Source organism: Cloeon dipterum, chromosome 2, assembly GCF_949628265.1.
Source record: "Cloeon dipterum chromosome 2, ieCloDipt1.1, whole genome shotgun sequence".
NCBI lineage: Eukaryota > Metazoa > Arthropoda > Insecta > Ephemeroptera > Baetidae > Cloeon > Cloeon dipterum.
Genome location: NC_088787.1, coordinates 8,181,031 through 8,200,534, shown reverse-complemented (window position 1 = coordinate 8,200,534; position 19,504 = coordinate 8,181,031). Strand labels below are relative to the sequence as shown.

At 39.5% G+C, this 19,504-nt stretch overlaps 1 protein-coding gene across 1 annotated transcript; it reads right to left on the bottom strand.

Moving 5' to 3' along the window:
• Positions 1-375: 375 nt before the first annotated feature.
• On the bottom strand, positions 376-19,504 carry LOC135935938 (proton-coupled amino acid transporter-like protein CG1139). Its single transcript, XM_065478568.1, has 10 exons — positions 19,346-19,504; positions 3,798-3,865; positions 3,071-3,190; positions 2,641-2,913; positions 2,501-2,585; positions 2,165-2,440; positions 1,929-2,107; positions 1,704-1,870; positions 1,516-1,644; positions 376-1,403 (listed from the first exon to the last, which is right to left on the bottom strand). Exons 1-10 carry the CDS (start codon positions 19,358-19,360, stop codon positions 1,267-1,269), a joined length of 1,449 nt encoding a protein of 482 aa, XP_065334640.1. The 5' UTR covers positions 19,361-19,504; the 3' UTR covers positions 376-1,266.

Sequence of the window (19,504 nt, the reverse complement as noted above, 5' to 3'; positions counted from 1 at the left end):
ACGCGCTGCCGGTTGCGGCACTCCAAAAACAACGATGACTTTTTATTTTGTTCGTACATGAGCTAAGATTAAAAAAGCAACAATATTCTGTTGCAGCAAAATAAAATGTTTTTTAGATTTTGTTTTAATATAATTTAAGGGCTAGTTTAAAACAATTTATTTATTTATTCCTTTTTTAACAATTATTCTGCTTGAAAAGGAAACATAATATAATTATTCTTTTTTGGTGAACGTTTATACTTAATAAATAATCGATCCAAACACTTTCTTATTAAATGTTAACAACTAATTCGTCGTCGAATTTATGGATGCGTATGATGAGCATTATATAATAAGAAGGGATAAGTTTCTACTGTCAAAGAAAAACTGAAAATCTTTTAATTTCGAATTTGAACGAGGTTCTTCTTTATTTTCAGGCATGAATATAATTTTTCACTAATTGACATCGTCGTAAAAGTCTGGTCAGTTACAAAATAAAATCGTGAAGTATATGAAGTATTTTATAATAGCGCGTCGTTTGCATTTAAATGCAACTTGTTGCACCAAAAAGGGTGCTTTTAGTGCTTTTGTTCATCGCCTCGAAAAAATATGATTCAATATACACAAAGTGTATATAAAATGAGCAAAATGCGTAGTTTAATGTACTGTGGGTACACAACCAAAGCGACCTCGAGGATTTTAGAGTGGCGAAGGTTTTGATTACACTATATTTTTAACACTAGAGACGATAGGCGCAATTCACGCTGACAATAATTGACAGAACTATCACCAAGTTTTTCAATCTCTATCTATGATGCCGTTGTAAAACGCTCGACCTGCGTGTTAGGCACGAAGAATAATCTAACTACTCGTATCACTTGGTTATTTCCGGCTCTTAACACTACAATTTATCATCGTTCTACGCTTTGAATACTATATATTTAGCCTTAACACAGAATGTTCACAGAGTTGTTGCCGCGTAGTTGCAAAAGAAGTTAAAATACACTCAGACCATTTAATTTTCTAACCGGTAGAGACCGTTCACCGAAATTCCGCTGTCAGAAACGTACAAAAATGTCTTCTAAAAATTAAACCTTAACAGCTAGAATTGCGAATTTCTAACGGCCATAAATTAAAAAAGTCGACACTACGCAAAATAAGTAATAAGGTACTTGCACTACAAACGTGCTACGGTCAGATCACTCCCTGGTGAATAAAATACTGCATTTTCTCCAAAAAAAATTTACACACGACTCGCGCCAGCAGAGAGTTAGTTGGTTTCTTGACTCAATGCTCCTCTCCGAAGCCAGCGATGATTTCTTCAATACTTGTGTAGGTGCCGGTCACGAAGCCGAGCAGGCCAAATGCCAAAATCGCAACATTCTTGGCCAACCGCCACCTGGGGCCGCTCGCACTGGGTCCACCTGAAATCAGACAAGCGAAACATATAAATGAGAGAGTCGGGATAGTTTAAAAAAAATCAGAATAGGGAAAATCATCGCGTCGCTGTTTTTAGTTGAAAACGATTCCACTTACCAGCCGACTGCTCCCAGAAAGTGACGACTTCGATAATGGCGGGGAACATGAGTCCAAGGGTCGAGAGGCACACAGCACCGACCAAAGAGATGAAGGGGCCAAGGTTGGGAATGGCGGCGGCGATTGCAACTGCGAAAAACAATTCTAGATTAGCCAAAGGAACCCCCGCGAGGTTGAATTTAGCTCACCTGTGCCGATGACGAGGACTATCCTCAGCGCGTATTCAGCTGTGGTTGCGTTTTCCTTGCAAAGGGGCTTCACCCTGTTCCAGATGATCTCGAACGGCACGTAGAATTGCAGGGCGTAGGTCAGGAAGATAGCGACAGCGATCATGAGTTTGACGGATTGCGCCAGACTGTGAAATCATCAGGCTTTAATTTGATAATAATCCTATGGGAATTTGTTAAACTCACACTTCCTCGGTGGGAAGGTTCAGGGTGATGGAACCCTGAGTCAGTTCGCCGTATTTCAGGTATCCAAAGAACCCGACGGCGCTGTACAAAGCAACAACGACGGTCATGCCGATGTTCAGGACGCCGGGGCAGCCGATGAAGTGCTGGGGAGTCTTCATGTTGTTCTCCAAGGGCATGACCTGACAGGTTAAAAGGTCTTTATGGTAATGCTTTGGACACGAAAGGTCTGAACTCACCACACCAATGCCCTCAAGAGCGAAGATGACGGTGCCGAAGAAGAGTGGGAGTTGGTGAACGGAGGAGAACATCGGCCTGGAGGACGGGCTTGGCACATCCTGGAAGATGTAGTAGAAGGTAATGCCCATACCGGTGGCCATCAGGAGGTTAGCGATCATTGAGAAAGGAGCCATGAGCTTCAGGTTGCGAATGAGGTTGAGGAAGATCAGCGGAAGTAGCAGGCACACCATGTAGATGCGGATGTCCCAGTTGAGCTGCCAGTAGTGGTCAGCAACCTGAGGATCGAAATTAAAATTTAAGAACCGACGTCAAGCTGTATCAGCCTCAGGAATTACCTGCTTGACGTTGGTTGCCACGAAAACGATGTAGACGCAACAGCAGCCAAGAAGATCAACGACCAGGAAGGAGTTGATGGTTGACCTGATGATTCGGAACTTTAATTAAATATAACCTTTGAATTTGTTTCGATTTGTACCTGGCGATGGAAGAGAACTTCCTCAGCTGCGGGGGTCCATTCTTGAAAGCGACCTCGGCCACCTGAGCGAAGCCGAGGGCCGGCGTCCGCGTTCTCCGACACAGCTCGTGGGCGCATTTGACCAGCACGTGCACGCAGTACGTGCAGATGAAGCCGATGGCGAAGGTGGCCACCAAGCCGAACGCTAAACCCGCGTTCAGGAAGGCCATTGGCATGGCCAGGATGCCGGTTCCCAAGCTGCCTTTGAGCAGGTGGATCAGGGTGTCGGCATTTCTAGGAAGAAAAATCAAATTTATCAACCCCTGCCGAGAAGTTTACAAACTTAAGATGTTTGAAATGCGATTCTGACGCCTCCAGGAGTAAAAAATTGTTGTTTTTGACCAAATTTGGCAAAATTACATAAAACAGACACCCTGTTTTCTATACTTACGAGGTGGGATGTTCGAGGACGCGCTCCTTGAAAGGGTCGTAGTCTTCCTGGGCGCCGCCCAGTTCCAGGTTAGCCTTTTTATCCATCAGTGGCCGGATCTCACGCTTTGAATGTTCACCACTAAAGACAATCACAAGTTTTGCACGTGCAAATTAGAGTGATCGAGTTCATCATATTGGCGCGTGTCGCTTAACGTGAGCACAGCTGAATGAAACGGAGGTCAGGGGCACGAGTTCAAATTGAGCTAAATTGACAATATATCAGGAGAAGAAAGTGTCTCAATGCGTGTTACGTCAGAACACGAGTGCATCGTGGATTAAAAAAGAGACACACGGCTGCACTGTGAGGTGCATAAATAAAAACAAATTGTCTCCCTTACAAACAATTGGAATTAATGAATTAATTTAAATATTCTTGAATTATTGTCCATTGTGAAAAAGTAACCAAGGTAATAGTGTTCCAATTGACTGTGCTTACGTGGATTGAAGAGGATTTTGGTTTCGCTTCGATCTGCTTAAACTATTTTTGCCAAAAGAAAAATAAGGGGTTATCAGCTCTGTATTTAAAGGTTGAGATTAAGTTATCTTAAGTTGTTGATCTCTGCTATAAAGGTTAAAATCGATTGTATGTTTGTGATTGAAGGAATTTCTATCAGTTCAAGTGGTTTTTGATTGACCAAAATTTAATCTCTTTCCTGCTAATTTAAATATTGCAACAAAATACTTACGATGGTACGATGACGGTCTTGAACGTTCCTCCCTTGTCGTTGAAGGAAGTCGTTATAAGACTTTTGTCCTGCAAACAGATGGATCGCACGATTAGAGAAGGGCAAATTCAAGGAGGCCCGTGGCAGTCTTAAGCAGTGCTCGTCTCAGAATAAACTCAGGATTACTCGATTTCGCGCGATAACAGAGTGGTCAAGTGGACACACGCTGCTCCACGGACAAAGGCCAAAACTACACAAACAAAATAAAGCACCTACGCGACTGCATCATAGAGTATTTTGGTATTTCTCTAATGCGCATTGAGGATAATCCCAACCAAAAGGAATTGGCCAATTATTTTAGATTAAAAAGAAATAATAATTTTAATTTAATCTACAAGAAAGAGTTCGACAAAAACATAGCTATAAGATTCTCATCTAGTTAATTTTTTATTTTTATTTTATTTTCAATATTTCATAATTATTTTGAGGCCGATATTTCCGGACCTGCCTCACGGTGGCGCCACTGACCGCGATCCAAACGTTCACCATGAGCATCGAGCTGCAGGTAAATATTTAATCTTGCGGCGTGACTTCTTCGTTACCGTTGCTTTTCCATTTAATTTTTATTACGTTCGAATTATTAGTTAAACAACGTGCATGTGCGAATAATCATAAATAATTGCTACAGAATCGCACGAGATAATTACTCTGCAACCTTTGCAAAAACGATTAAAAAGCTTTGCCGTTATTTTAATCCTTCCATTTTTATTATATTTTATAAATCTACAATTTTTTTAAATTTTTCTGTGGCAGTAACTGCCAATTTATCATGTCAAATTTAGAGCTGAAATTACTGTCGGCCTAATAACACGTTCTTGTCAAAACAAATTCGCAAATTGGCCGTCTTTATGCCTGAATGACGATGTGTAATTACGCACTGTGAGAGCGAGAGCATGCGGCAGTAAATTACGCTTTTCATCGGGCTATTTGACAGCAGCATAATGCCAATGGAACATTGCACACACACACAGCGTGCTCCTCTCGCGTAGTACATATGAGTGTGAGAGAAAATTGCGCGCGGCGAAGGGTATTTATGCTCGGATAATCAGTGCTTTGATTGTGCTGAGTGTGTGTTTGCGGGCTCAGGGGCAGGCCCAATCAGGATGTTGCAAATTACGCGAGCATCGTGTGCTGCTATTGAGCGCTGAATTTCAGTGCGCGCACACCCCGCGATGCCAATCGTGATGCCAAGGTCAAGAGCTCGAGGACTCGTTTTAACGAGAGGCGAATTTCGGATTCACTTTTTATGGCTTTCGTGAGTTCCGATGCAGTTGAAAATTAGCTTATTGGCCCTTCTGTTTCGCAATTAGTCGGCCTTTCTGAGTTTCCGCAATTATTGCAATTTTCTCTCGGTCAGACGAATTAAGTCCCTCAAAATCGAAGTATTCTGGCCCTAAAATTGTTTGTCTTCAGATCGGCTTGAGAAGTTTTAAAATTGTTAACTAAAATCAAACGGTTTCTGCTATGCTTTACTCGATAAAACTCATGAATTTAAAAAATTTATTTCCAGTAAACGTGATTACTGTATTTTGCCCAGAATTTAAATTTTAATCACCTATATATGAACAGTTTGAATTCCATTAATTAAGGTCCGTTCAATTTTTTTCATTTGGAAGTTGTCTTCTTGGTACAACAATTAATTGAAATAGTTCATCTTCATCTCATGCAGTGTATATACAGGGTGTACAAGAAATGAACGACCACTGATCCCGGGGCTCTATTTTGAGAACCCGGAGTCCGATCCGAAAAATTCCAACGGCGGCATAAACTTTGGCTGTGGAGGAAGAGACCAATAATTGGTGTCTACCCTCCCAGGTCGATTGTTGCGCCGGTACAATGCAAAATGCTCAGGCGAAAAAGGTGTCTTATGGAAAACTCAGGTTAAATTTTTCCGAGACACGAACCTTCGTTTTTCTATCGTGCAAACAGGTTTTCTAGGGTAAAATTTCACGGGGATTCCGAATCCAGCGTTATTTTTTCGATTTGCAATGTTAAATTTTTCAGGAAAGCGAAATTTTGAATTTCAGGTCACCAAAAATTACGGCTTTCCCAAATTTTCTCACAAAATGTGAAGCGCAACATCGATTCTGGCTGAAATTTTCCGGCGAAGCCATTGTTGATGTGAAACAATCGAAAAAATTATGATTTTTCATGAAAATCGGTGAAAATGTCTAACTCCGGCAACACGTGTCGGGAAGCTCAGCTCGAAAGGAGAGTTAGGGGACAAATCTTGTCGAATAAAGTCGAAATTCGGTATGCTGCTAGAAAATGGCAAGATGGTCTGGAAAAATTTTAGTTTTTGAAAATCAGACCAAAATTGTCCACTTTCATAAGGGGTCCGTGTTTGGCCTTGCAGCTCGGCACCTATGGGTCTGAGAGTAAAAATAAGCACAGATTCTGAAAGCTGATAAAATTTGCAATCTTCTTTGTGTGGAACAAAAATTTCTTCCGCCTTCGACTTTCCCGGAAAAGTCCTTTAAAAATTCACTAAACTTCTTGGGAAAAGGAAAAACATCGAGAAAAAATTTTCAAGATAGCCAAAACCTAGCTGGGGTCTTTATTAACTTCTCGTGAAAAAATAAAAACATTCGTGCAAGCCGTTTTCATGCTGCGCACGATTTCCCAAGTGTCCAACTTGAAAAAACCGAAAAAAATCGAAAGTGTCCAAAAATGGTCAAATTGCACATTTTCGGACTCCTCACGAAGTGCTGATTCAAAAAATGTTTGGTTTTTGAAAATCCGAGCATTATTCGAAAAGTTATGAAACTTTGAAACATTTAAGAAATTTTTGAAAATTTCAACTTTTTAAAAATGGTGTAACTTTTTGAAAAATTATCCGATTCTAAAAAACTAAACATTTTTGGAATCAGCATTTCATGACGAGTCCAAAAATGTGTAATTTGACCATTTTTGGAAAATTTCAATTTTTTTTAATTTTTCAAGTTGGACACTTGGGAAAACGCGTGCTACACGAAAACGGCTTGCACGAATGTTTTTATTTTTTCACGAAAAGTTAATAAAGACCCCAGCTAAGTTTTGGCTATCTTGAAAAATTTTTCTCGATATTTTTCCTTTTCCCAAGAAGTCAAGTGATTTTTTAATGGAATTTTCCGGAAAATTCGAAGGCGGAGGAAATTTTTTTCCCCCATGAAGAAGATTGAAAATTTTATCAGCTTTCAGAATCTGCGCTTATTTTTGCTCTCAGACGCATAGGTGTTGAGCTGCAATGCAAAACACAGACCCCTTATGAAAATGGACATTTTTGGTCTGATTTTCAAAAACCAAAATTTTTTCTGCTCAGCACTTTATTTTGTGCCCTCAAACCGAATTTCACGTTTTTATGTCGAGATTTATGACATTTGACCGCCTATACGAAATGCGTTCCTCGGTTGGTAACGAAAAGTCGGGTTTTGGTCGAATTTTCTTAACAATCTAAAAAACTCCGAACAATTTCAAGTTTTCAACCTCAAATTTGGTCTTTGCGGAAAATTTCACCCTGAAAACATGTGCGACACGACACTTTTTGTCGACTTTGACGTCGACCGTCATCCCCTGTCAGCCACGCAACCCTATACCCTCAAAAAACACCCCTTTTGCGCGACGATTTTAAACCCTGGACTGTAACCTAACCTCCACAGGTTGCGCAACCTTATGACTGTTTCTACGCGGTTTTTCTGGCATCATCAATTACTTTTTCCACTTTCGGTGGCGGCGCGGTGCGGATTGCGCGGTGTGGCGGTGCGCGGGACGGAGGCGCTCTTTTTGGCGGAGCGCAGGATGGCGGCGCCGCTCGTTATAGCGGAGTGTGAATTTGCAAAGCGCAGTCGGCATCGAACGATTTTGCAGAGCGCGTTGTGGCGGTTTTGGTTGCAAAAGGCACGATTTTGTGGTACAAAATCGAGCGCCGCCGTCGTGCTTCACAAAAAAGAGCGGCGCCGAAGTCCTGCGCTTCGCTATAACGAGCGGCGCCGCCATCCTGCGCTCCGCCAAAAAGAGCGCCTCCGTCCCGCGCACCGCCACACCGCGCAATCCGCACCGCGCCGCCACCGAAAGTGGAAAAAGTAATTGATGATGCCAGAAAAACCGCGTAGAAACAGTCATAAGGTTGCGCAACCTGTGGAGGTTAGGTTACAGTCCAGGGTTTAAAATCGTCGCGCAAAAGGGGTGTTTTTTGAGGGTATAGGGTTGCGTGGCTGACAGGGGATGACGGTCGACGTCAAAGTCGACAAAAAGTGTCGTGTCGCACATGTTTTCAGGGTGAAATTTTCCGCAAAGACCAAATTTGAGGTTGAAAACTTGAAATTGTTCGGAGTTTTTTAGATTGTTAAGAAAATTCGACCAAAACCCGACTTTTCGTTACCAACCGAGGAACGCATTTCGTATAGGCGGTCAAATGTCATAAATCTCGACATAAAAACGTGAAATTCGGTTTGAGGGCACAAAATAAAGTGCTGAGCAGAAAAAATTTTGGTTTTTGAAAATCAGACCAAAAATGTCCATTTTCATAAGGGGTCTGTGTTTTGCATTGCAGCTCAACACCTATGCGTCTGAGAGCAAAAATAAGCGCAGATTCTGAAAGCTGATAAAATTTTCAATCTTCTTCATGGGGGAAAAAAATTTCCTCCGCCTTCGAATTTTCCGGAAAATTCCATTAAAAAATCACTTGACTTCTTGGGAAAAGGAAAAATATCGAGAAAAATTTTTCAAGATAGCCAAAACTTAGCTGGGGTCTTTATTAACTTTTCGTGAAAAAATAAAAACATTCGTGCAAGCCGTTTTCGTGTAGCACGCGTTTTCCCAAGTGTCCAACTTGAAAAATTAAAAAAAATTGAAATTTTCCAAAAATGGTCAAATTACACATTTTTGGACTCGTCATGAAATGCTGATTCCAAAAATGTTTAGTTTTTTAGAATCGGATAATTTTTCAAAAAGTTACACCATTTTTAAAAAGTTGAAATTTTCAAAAATTTCTTAAATGTTTCAAAGTTTCATAACTTTTCGAATAATGCTCGGATTTTCAAAAACCAAACATTTTTTGAATCAGCACTTCGTGAGGAGTCCGAAAATGTGCAATTTGACCATTTTTGGACACTTTCGATTTTTTTCGGTTTTTTCAAGTTGGACACTTGGGAAATCGTGCGCAGCATGAAAACGGCTTGCACGAATGTTTTTATTTTTTCACGAGAAGTTAATAAAGACCCCAGCTAGGTTTTGGCTATCTTGAAAATTTTTTCTCGATGTTTTTCCTTTTCCCAAGAAGTTTAGTGAATTTTTAAAGGACTTTTCCGGGAAAGTCGAAGGCGGAAGAAATTTTTGTTCCACACAAAGAAGATTGCAAATTTTATCAGCTTTCAGAATCTGTGCTTATTTTTACTCTCAGACCCATAGGTGCCGAGCTGCAAGGCCAAACACGGACCCCTTATGAAAGTGGACAATTTTGGTCTGATTTTCAAAAACTAAAATTTTTCCAGACCATCTTGCCATTTTCTAGCAGCATACCGAATTTCGACTTTATTCGACAAGATTTGTCCCCTAACTCTCCTTTCGAGCTGAGCTTCCCGACACGTGTTGCCGGAGTTAGACATTTTCACCGATTTTCATGAAAAATCATAATTTTTTCGATTGTTTCACATCAACAATGGCTTCGCCGGAAAATTTCAGCCAGAATCGATGTTGCGCTTCACATTTTGTGAGAAAATTTGGGAAAGCCGTAATTTTTGGTGACCTGAAATTCAAAATTTCGCTTTCCTGAAAAATTTAACATTGCAAATCGAAAAAATAACGCTGGATTCGGAATCCCCGTGAAATTTTACCCTAGAAAACCTGTTTGCACGATAGAAAAACGAAGGTTCGTGTCTCGGAAAAATTTAACCTGAGTTTTCCATAAGACACCTTTTTCGCCTGAGCATTTTGCATTGTACCGGCGCAACAATCGACCTGGGAGGGTAGACACCAATTATTGGTCTCTTCCTCCACAGCCAAAGTTTATGCCGCCGTTGGAATTTTTCGGATCGGACTCCGGGTTCTCAAAATAGAGCCCCGGGATCAGTGGTCGTTCATTTCTTGTACACCCTGTATCACTGTCGTAAAGGAAATAAACCAGCCTTAAGCAGAGTCGCATAAATATCACTTCTGACGATCTCACCAAGAGCAAACGGCTGGCTTAATGCGTTTTTGATTGACACGGTTCGGCTCACTCTCTTAGCATCTATTTTTATCCATTCGCGCCTCAAAACTCGAATAAACAAACAAACAAACAAACAAACAAACAAACAAACAAACAAAAGGGACACGTATTATTATAAATTTAGTCCCCGCAATTCCGCATCCGCGCTGAATTAAATCGCAAATAAAATTCAAGTTCTTTGAAGTTTTCTCAAGCGAAAATAGAGATTGGGTTTCACCGGGTAAATTGCCTGCTCTTCGTCATTATGCATTCGTTCTTCAGCTAGGCGGCTAGGGCCCAAAGGTCGCGTTTGTTGCTCGGGCGAAGCCTCACTATTCATTCACTAGCTCGCGCAGGCAAACAGGAATAATGAGTGTGGCAGCAGGCTCCACGAATTGTGTTTTCGCTTGATTAACGATAATTATGTATGCAGGTGTGAGTGAGTGAGTGTGGGCTTGTTGACACACAAAAGGAGCAGCCTTTTTGCCGCAGAATGGACGGATGTTGGCCATTAGCATTCATTACTCTGCCAAATTCAATGAAACGAAAAACACGGTCTCAAATTGTTTGTTTATTTAAGGTCCAAGGCTTACACCACCATGGAAAACACATGTGATCTTCAATTTCGTGAAAATTGTTAAGGAGCAGTCCCAGGGAAAATTTGGTTGTCGCGACTGAACGGGATTTTTTTGCTGAAATTTTGAAGTGAAGCTGAATATTACTTAACATACGTGCTTAAAGATAGGAGAATTCCGAGTTTGAAGCCCAGGAAAGATAAAAAAATTACCAAGCTTGTGGATTTTAGTCATTTATTCGTGTTTTGTCTCTTAAGATCACATCAGGGTTTGGACCTGAGGGACAGAATTGAACAAAATTGGTCCTATTTAGCTAGTCGCAGTGGGTTTTAGTTAATTAGACTCATCATTGTCAGTTTTTTTTTTAATTGATGAATGTTAGGAACATTTTTAATTCAAGGGTCGTGTACGGCTTCGAGCCAGATTTCAAACTTCAAATAGATTATAAATATAAATTAGTATTATCTACAATGAGAATAATTGTTAATTTAAAAAAACGATTTTGTCTGACCTACAAATGCAACAGAATGATAGCCTAGTTATTTTATTTGTAAATATTATATTATACAGCATGGATTGCATTATGACATGATGATGAAAATGTAAACAATGAGCAGTCTGAATTATAAAATATTTATATTTTCACATGCAAAGTCGACATCAAACACCTGAATATTACGTCAAAAATGCAAGGCTATTAAACTTATCGGTTTCAAAATCGTAGCGATTATAACGATGCTGTTAATAGCATATTTGAAAACAATGAATTATTTAGCGATTTCAGGATTCTTTAATATTTTTGGAAATTTAAGCTTTGAACAAACGAATGAATTGTATTTCAATTGGAAAAAAATTAAGTCTAGCTGATTTTCAATTAAAATTCTGAGCATCTCAAACATCCCCACACGGAAACTCACTTAATTTTGAATCATAAATTATATTCACACATTTTATTGTCTAGATTGCAGTCAGGATTCTGCTTTTACACTGTACAACAAAATGAAAATATAATTCTCATGTATATTTATTTAAACTTTACCTAGTTTTATTACGCTTAATATTTTCATCTTGTGATTTATAAAAATTAGAATTCTATTTTATTAAAAAAGTTATAACAGAACAATTTGAAGAAAAATCCTGATTTTAAAAATTGCAAATAAAATTATCTTTTATTGGATTTCAAGGCATTTGAACTGGTAAGGTCGTGCGGAAGAAAAAGTCTTCGAGTTCATGCCAAGAGCGTGCAATGTAAATATTTTGACCACTCCCGGCACGCAGAGCGGAAAAAGAAACAGCCGCGCCAAAATAAAGACTAAACATTGTCGCGGGCGGGCCGCGGCATGTTTCCATCATCCTCGCGAGGTTTCATTATGAGGTCCTAGCCAACTAAAAGAAGAGACTCTATTGTGTTTGTTCGCAAGCCGTGTGAAAATAAACAGACGCCGAAAAAAAACGCGTAGTATGAGATCGTGCAATCGTGCTGACGCGTGCTAAAAAATGTGCTAACACCTTCTCCCGGGGCTGCAGAGGTGCGTTTTTTTTTTGTTTCATCGAGTCGGCGAAATGTGAATGGCAAGCAGGAAAACGAGCGCAGCAATTGAAAGTGTAAACATTTGGCGCTGCCGACGTACGTGAGAATTCGACACGAAAACTGCGTAAAAGAGGATCAATCTGCGGTGTTGTTTCGCGCTTCGGAAGAAAGCAAGCAGTTTCTGCCACCTCTTGCTACACTCTGCCACTGTTTGTTTGCACTTTGTCAGCGATAAACTGCACACAGAGGCGTTTTTATTGGGAAAAGGGGCAATATTAAAGCAGCAGGCAGGCTGCTGGAGTTTGTTTATTTTTCAAGACCGTTTTGCTGTGTAGCTTGTAATTATTCTCAGTCATTTTAGGATATTGAGTATAGAGTTGGCCGTGAGAAATTTATTTAAAAAATTGTTCTGGATAAGAGGATTACATGGTCGACTTCAAGTAAATTTCTATTATTTTATGACTTCATTTTGTTTGTCTTTAGGAAATACAATAACGATATACCTTAACAAATTTTGAAATGATCACTGAATTTAAAAATGACAAAGGCGTAAGCACCGGGGCCAGGTGGCGATCTGTGTTGGTTCGCGCCGGTCAGAAGTCAATATGGCGTCGAAATAATGAAGGCCAATCAGGAGACAGTCCAGTGGCCAATCAGAAGCGTCAAAAAAGAGGCGTGCCGACCTAACAATTTCATTCCCGCGTATTTTGTTACATTTCGATTAGCCAGATGTGCCATCAAATGGTTGATTCACCAATTACCGGGCTAATCAGCTGTTCGTAAATAAATAACAACAAAAATATTCAACGTGCTGATAAATTTCATTGTCCCGCCTTACTCTACCAGACGCCATATATGTGCGTCGCGTGAATCCGGCCCCCGGTGGACGCAAGGAAATATAATTTTTTTAAAAACCAAAACGAGGATATATCTGTGCTTTAACAAGTCAGAATTTAGCAAAAAAGCCTACTTTTGCAAGCATAATGACTTATTTTTTATATAAAAAATCAACTGAAACCGTGAGTTAAATTTATTTCCGCATATCATCAAAAATATAAACATAAACGATTTTAGACAGTTTTGTGAGAGTTATACGATTTAAAGTTAAGTTTAAATGGTTTAGAGTTGCGTGATTTAATCTCATTTGATGGTCAAGCAACGATTGGAAGCTAAGAAAAAATAGCAGATCAGAAAAACAATGAGTTCATCTGGATATCTCAGAATAAAAATATTTAGGAGTTGTAAAATTAAGATAATTCCAGCATATGAAAAAATAGACTTAATGTTTGGACAAAACAGGAAAAAACAATATTTGAGTCAACACCGAGTTCAATTATTTCATTAAATTTCAAACAACAGAACAAAAACGCTTTCCCTTTCAGTGAAATAAATGATTTAATTCCCTAAAAGTGCCGCGATGCAACTCATCTCTTGAGATGGCAACAGAAAAAATAATGTAAAAATATGGAGAGTCCCATAGCAATGCTGATTGTGAGTATATAGTAGTGCTGCTGGGCTAAAAAAGGATGAATCAGAGAGGCTCTTGTCCGAGCAAGTATAATTTGCATAATTAAATCGGCTCATCCAAAGGCCGCGTCCCAAGTGCCGTGTCTCACATGGAAACATGTTTATCTCGGCGATAAAATTTACATTTTGGGCCCCGTGATGTCAGACGACAATTGAAGCATAAAAAGCAATCGCCCATTGCGGTCTGATATTATTTTCTACGAGTTTCTCGAGACCTAGATAAGCAAATAGGCGAATTCGCGGCTGTTTCTCGAGGCCTTCAGGCGGACGCGAATTAAAAGAGACGTCTGCGAATGTGGCCAAACTGGATGCCAGGCGCCGCAAATTAATCGAATGTGAGTTTTGTACTGGTGTGTGTACGTGACGCTTGCAAAGATGAGCGAGATGAGAATACATGTGTGCCGATCGTATCGGCGACGCTGCTTTTTTATGCTCCACCATCAAGGTGGAATTTCGTCGCTGAGCGATTAATGGCTAATTTTACAGCCGAGTTTCCACCACTTCCTCGTCACTTTTATTTGCTGTCGTCGTTTTACAACCTGAACGTTTCGCGAGTGAGAAAATGCACCGGCAGAAACGGTTTGCATTCTCTTGAGTCTAGAGACGAGATGTATTAACAGAGTTGTCACATCACCTGTTTTTGTGCTTTGACCGTAAAGAAAATTTTGTTTTCTTTGTATGTTTTCATAAACATTTGGGTTTGTATTTCGTCTTGATGTTTTTGTTGATATCGATGATATGGCATCATTGATGCACAATGACGCGAGTGTTATTTAAAAAAAACCATTTGCATAGGCCGTTGGAGCAGAGATTGGACAAATATTTTATTTTTCTTCCACTTTCATTAGACAAAACAAAGTTGCTTTAAGTTTAAATAAAGATAAGCTGGGCAAAAAACTTTTTATTTTATTATTTGAAAAAAATTATCCCTGAAAATGGTTTTAGGAAATATTTATGGTACATATATGACCACCACTTAAAAGCCATAAAATTCAGCCAAGAACCGGAGAAACCTGCTGACCAGTTTGCTTTAAACACTCAGACGACTTTATTCCAAATTTTTCAAGGCTCTTGCAGCGTTTACATAAATATTCAATCAGCAAAAATTTCAGTTTGGTTGCGAGGATGGTTTTTGGATTCAGTTTATCGGTGGTGATCCAGGTAAAGCTTTGCTGTAAAAAAACTTACGTGATTTGCGACTAGAGAAAAGGCTGTTTATAATATTAAAAATATACATGAAATCCAAAAATCTGAATTTCTCAAAATAATCTTTACCAGGTGCTGAAACTTGACTGTTTTTTCAGTAATTTCCAGAAATAACCGCCTATTTTTAAATGCTTAAAATAGGATTGATTATTAAGAAAGTATTCGAGAGACACATCCGCCTTTTCAATTTAACATATATAAACTTTGGGAAATGATGCTCTTTGATATGCAAATTTTTTCCTAAGCTTACAAGCTCAATATTTTTTACCGTTGCTCGTTAAAAGTATCAGATTTTTTACGGAAAACCAGAAACGAACAATGAAAATAACTTATCGAGCAATCTGTTGACTTCTGCGTGAGAATTGATTGGAACAACAAATATTTTACAATTCAGCGAACAAAATTAACTCTTTTGAAATTTCCCTTGTGTTTTAAGCTGCCAATATAGATGGCGCTACCGTTCATATGCCATTTTTATTCACTTTTGACTCTGATTGTAAATTTTATCCAGCTGCTGAGCATTCTTGACGAGTATTATATTTTTTATATGCTGGAAACAACAAAATGGTTCTTCCAGTAACGTACGAAATTAAAAAAAAAGAACGGACACAAGGATTCAACTTCAAATTGCAACAAAAGCGTAAATTTTAAACAGATGGTGGCGACATCTGTTAGTGACTTCAAACAATTAAGAAAGTGCGTATGTTCGCATAGGTTTTCTAATACAAATAAATAATTATAGTAGAGAAAACCACGGTTAAGTTTTTCTTCAACTTATGGAATTTGATTGGCACAGTCTCCAGATAACATTACATTAAGTGATCAAGTTCATAAACGCAATGAAATTCGTAGACCGACGAGTTATTAGTTATTACCGCTCTGGCGCCGTTCATATCAGCAAACTCGCGGGTATTCTCGATTAACATCATGATGTTCCATTCAAAACTGCCAAAATGTATATCAATTTTGTTCACGCCTGAAAAACGCAATAAGATTAAACCGAATTAGCATGACTCATGTTCGAGAAGTTGTCAGCTACAAAATGTGATAAGGTCTCGAATTTCTGCCGAAACCACTTTTATCTTTGCAGGTGCCAGTTTACGTAATTCAGGAATGCTCAGACAGCATACATATTATGAGTGTGAGTGTGTGTCATTTCATACAGGGGAACGAAGTGTTGCATCTCGGTCAGACATCAGAGACGGCCATAAACAAGACTGCTGCTGCGTAGTTTGCTCGTGGCGCGCGGTCTCAAATATTGAACGAGTGCGTCCGTCGCGCGCGACTGCAGTGCACTACTGTAGCTCCATTTTTGGACAGAGCTGCTTCGAAACATGAAATTAAAGTGTCGGAGAGCACGACGAGAGCGGCTCGTTTATAATTCAATGCACTGCATCTCTTACATGAATAATAAATCACAACGCGCGCTCATGCACAATTACGAATTCGGTCAACGACGCGCCGCGAATCGTGATCGAGAGCCAAACCACGTGATCGCATTTCATGGAAAATATCGGCATTTGACTAATTTCTTTATAAAAAATTGAGAGTAGAAAGCTCTAAATTTGTCTGTATAAAAAAATTGTCATAAAAGTGTGCGGTGGTTACAGGCTTTATTTTGGCGTTTTTTTTTTGGTAGTTTTAAAGCCAATTTAGATAATTTTAACCCTGAGGTTTATTTGTTTACTAAATTTCGCGAGAAAATCAGGTCGTTTTGCATTTGATGAATAAAAATTAATTTTTCAAAAACATTTTCTTGATTTTTTTTAATAATTTTGCTAGAGTTCAAAAAAGTGTTTTAAAGAATTGAAGTTACTCAGTAAAATTTGAAAGAAAATGATTTTTTAATCTCACAGTCCATGAAAAATACAATGCTTCAACTCTGTACAGCCCTAATACCAACGGGGGCCAGATGTGCGATAAAATTGGTTCCCACTGCGCAGATCCAAGATGGCGTCTGAATGTGGGAAGCAAATAGCTCTCTTTGGATTGCCATACGAGTGTCAAGAGTTTGTTTTTACGATCCAAAAGACACAATTAGTACAAGTAGTGCAAATTATGTCACAATATTGACGAAAACTTGGTTCTTTTCGCGCGTTTTCTCGTGACCGTTCTTTGCGCCATACTCCACCGGACGCCATATCTGCGCGTCGCACGAATCTGGACCCTGCTGCCTGATACAAAAATAACAGTATATATACTTTTTAAGTGTCTCTTATAATCAACTATTCAATGAAATAAAGAAAGATTAAATTTGATTGATTTATAAATGAAATCATAATTTTTCCGGTAAATTGACTAAAAGTATAAAAATTCATTTGAAACTATCGTATATTAGGATGATAAAAAAATTTGCTCCTGAAAATTCAATGTGTGCTTAGTTAAAAATAATCATGGCTAAAAATAAAAGCTTTGGAGCAAATTTGTTTTTGTCAAATTAATTGGTTTCAAAGAAATTCTCTCATCCGGTTTGGTCCAGGAGCAAAAAGTTGCTCTCACAATAAGAGCAAAGGGGTGGCCGCGCGCGTGTGTGTGTGTGTGTGTGTGGTTTTTTATTACGGACTGAATGGAGCAGTGGCGCCAGAGCTTTTTCGCCGGCTAAAACCTGTTGAGCAGTAAAACAATCAACTGTAAATCAAGTACACCTGCAGTGTCGAATCGCGGCTAGCGGCAGACAATAAATTATTACGGCTACGATTGCGCCAGCGGAGAGCGGAGAAGAGTGAAATCTCCGAAAACGATTATATTTTATTTCTTCCTTTCATTCGTGTCGTGTGGATAATTGGAAATGACTGAGCTGCTTCGCCTTTGATGGAGTGGACAATGAAAAAGGCAGAGAGAAGGACGTAATTATTGTTGTGATCAGCGGCTGCAACTGCTAGGTCAGTGCAGGAAGGTTAACAATTATATTCGCCTTTACTCCGAGAAAGAGAGCTGGGCTTGCGGTTGTAATGTACCGAGCTTTTAATAAATGTCCAGATTGACACGAGACCGCAAGCTCAGCTCTAGGTTTACACCTTCCATTTTTCTAACTCGATAAAAGAGGAAGACAATTGAGGAGAAGGAAAACAGGAAAAATGTGTGAATGCGTTAATGGGTTTTTTGTGCTCATATCGACCGTTATGTTGAGATTAAATTATTGATCAGATCTTTGACCTAAAAGACTGTAGATTGAGGAAAAGCATTAAAAATCGGATGATTTTCTAAGTGTTTGGAGAGCATTTGCATTATTTTGGTATTCTTTTAGTAGAAATGACAGCAGTGAGTTTCCTGCTTGCCTGAAAGCTTATCTTTTAAGAGAAGAATCACTGAGCAAAACGCTAAAAGTTTCGTTTATTATCGGCGGCCTTTACAATTAGCGAATTAAATTTTTCTTGGTCAAAAGGTGGGCACGACAATCCGTTCACTTATTTTGGTTTCTTTCTCTTCTATTTAGTACTTTTAAACAAAAATAGGAATATTCTTATGCTGCGATGATCTAAACCAATTTCTAAAATATTTTTCTGAACAAATTATAACCCGAGTGTAACTCAAAACTTGCAAGTCAAACGATGGAACACTAAATATCACTTGCTGGGACAAGAAGAAATAAATTAGAACCCAATTTTGAAAGAATTTTTAAGAATTATCTGTTTCTAAAGTAAAAACAAATTTTTACTGTGTCAAATTCATTGAGTCGGAAATGTTGTCCATTATCAGTTGTGAGACACAGTTTTTTCTGTAATCAGGCATGTTCAAATGTGGTTTTTATCACTTAAAATACACATTGGACTGAAACTCGGAATACACTTTTATCCAATTATTGGATTAGTGAAGTGGGAGAAGCGAGGCGCGGGCTGCGAAAAGAGTGAATTTCCACAAAGCAGCGTCGCGCTCACTCTGCCAGAGATAAAACTCGGGAGTGGGAAGGAGATTTTGTATCGAGTGTGTGTTTTGCCTGAAAGCCGCACCACCAAGTGGGTAGATAAACGGCACGCATTTTAAGGAAGGAAATGTAATGTAAATTGTCACCGCACCGCGACGGAATGATTTCGGGTCAAAATACGCATAAAACGCGGCTAAGAGAACTGTATATTTATCCCGCTGCCAACGCATAAACACTACAGGTGAATGAATAAAGGCGTGATCTTTTTTACGCTCACGTTCGATTTTCCTCATTGGACGCGCGCGAGAGAGCGAAAAGAAGGCCGACGGACGCGGAGCAGCAAGGTTCAATTTTTACAAGCGTCACTTTCACCCTCGTTTTTGCATAGGTCATATATATAAAAAAATATTTCGCTGCCAGGAAGCATATAAAATTCTTATCTCTGGTCGGCACCGAAATTCGTCGAGTTGACGCGGCGCGCATTAATAACGAGCGGCATTAAATTTCTTATTCCTGCAGTCGTGTGTCTGCGCTGCTCAATGGAAAATTCCACGCGCACCAAAGGCAGCTGCTATAGCACCTTTCTTTAATCCAGCCTCCGTGCTAGAACTCGTTCCTAAAAAAAAGAGGCACACTGACCTGTTGCGTCTCCATGCTGCTGCTGTTGCTGCTGCGTTTCGAGAGGGAAAATCAGCTGTGGCGCCACTTGGGTTTCGTTTGGGTTCGTCGACCTGAGAAAGGGTCTGCTGGGCTAGTGTCCTCGCGCGGCGGGCGACGGGTTCGGTCTGAACATTACTA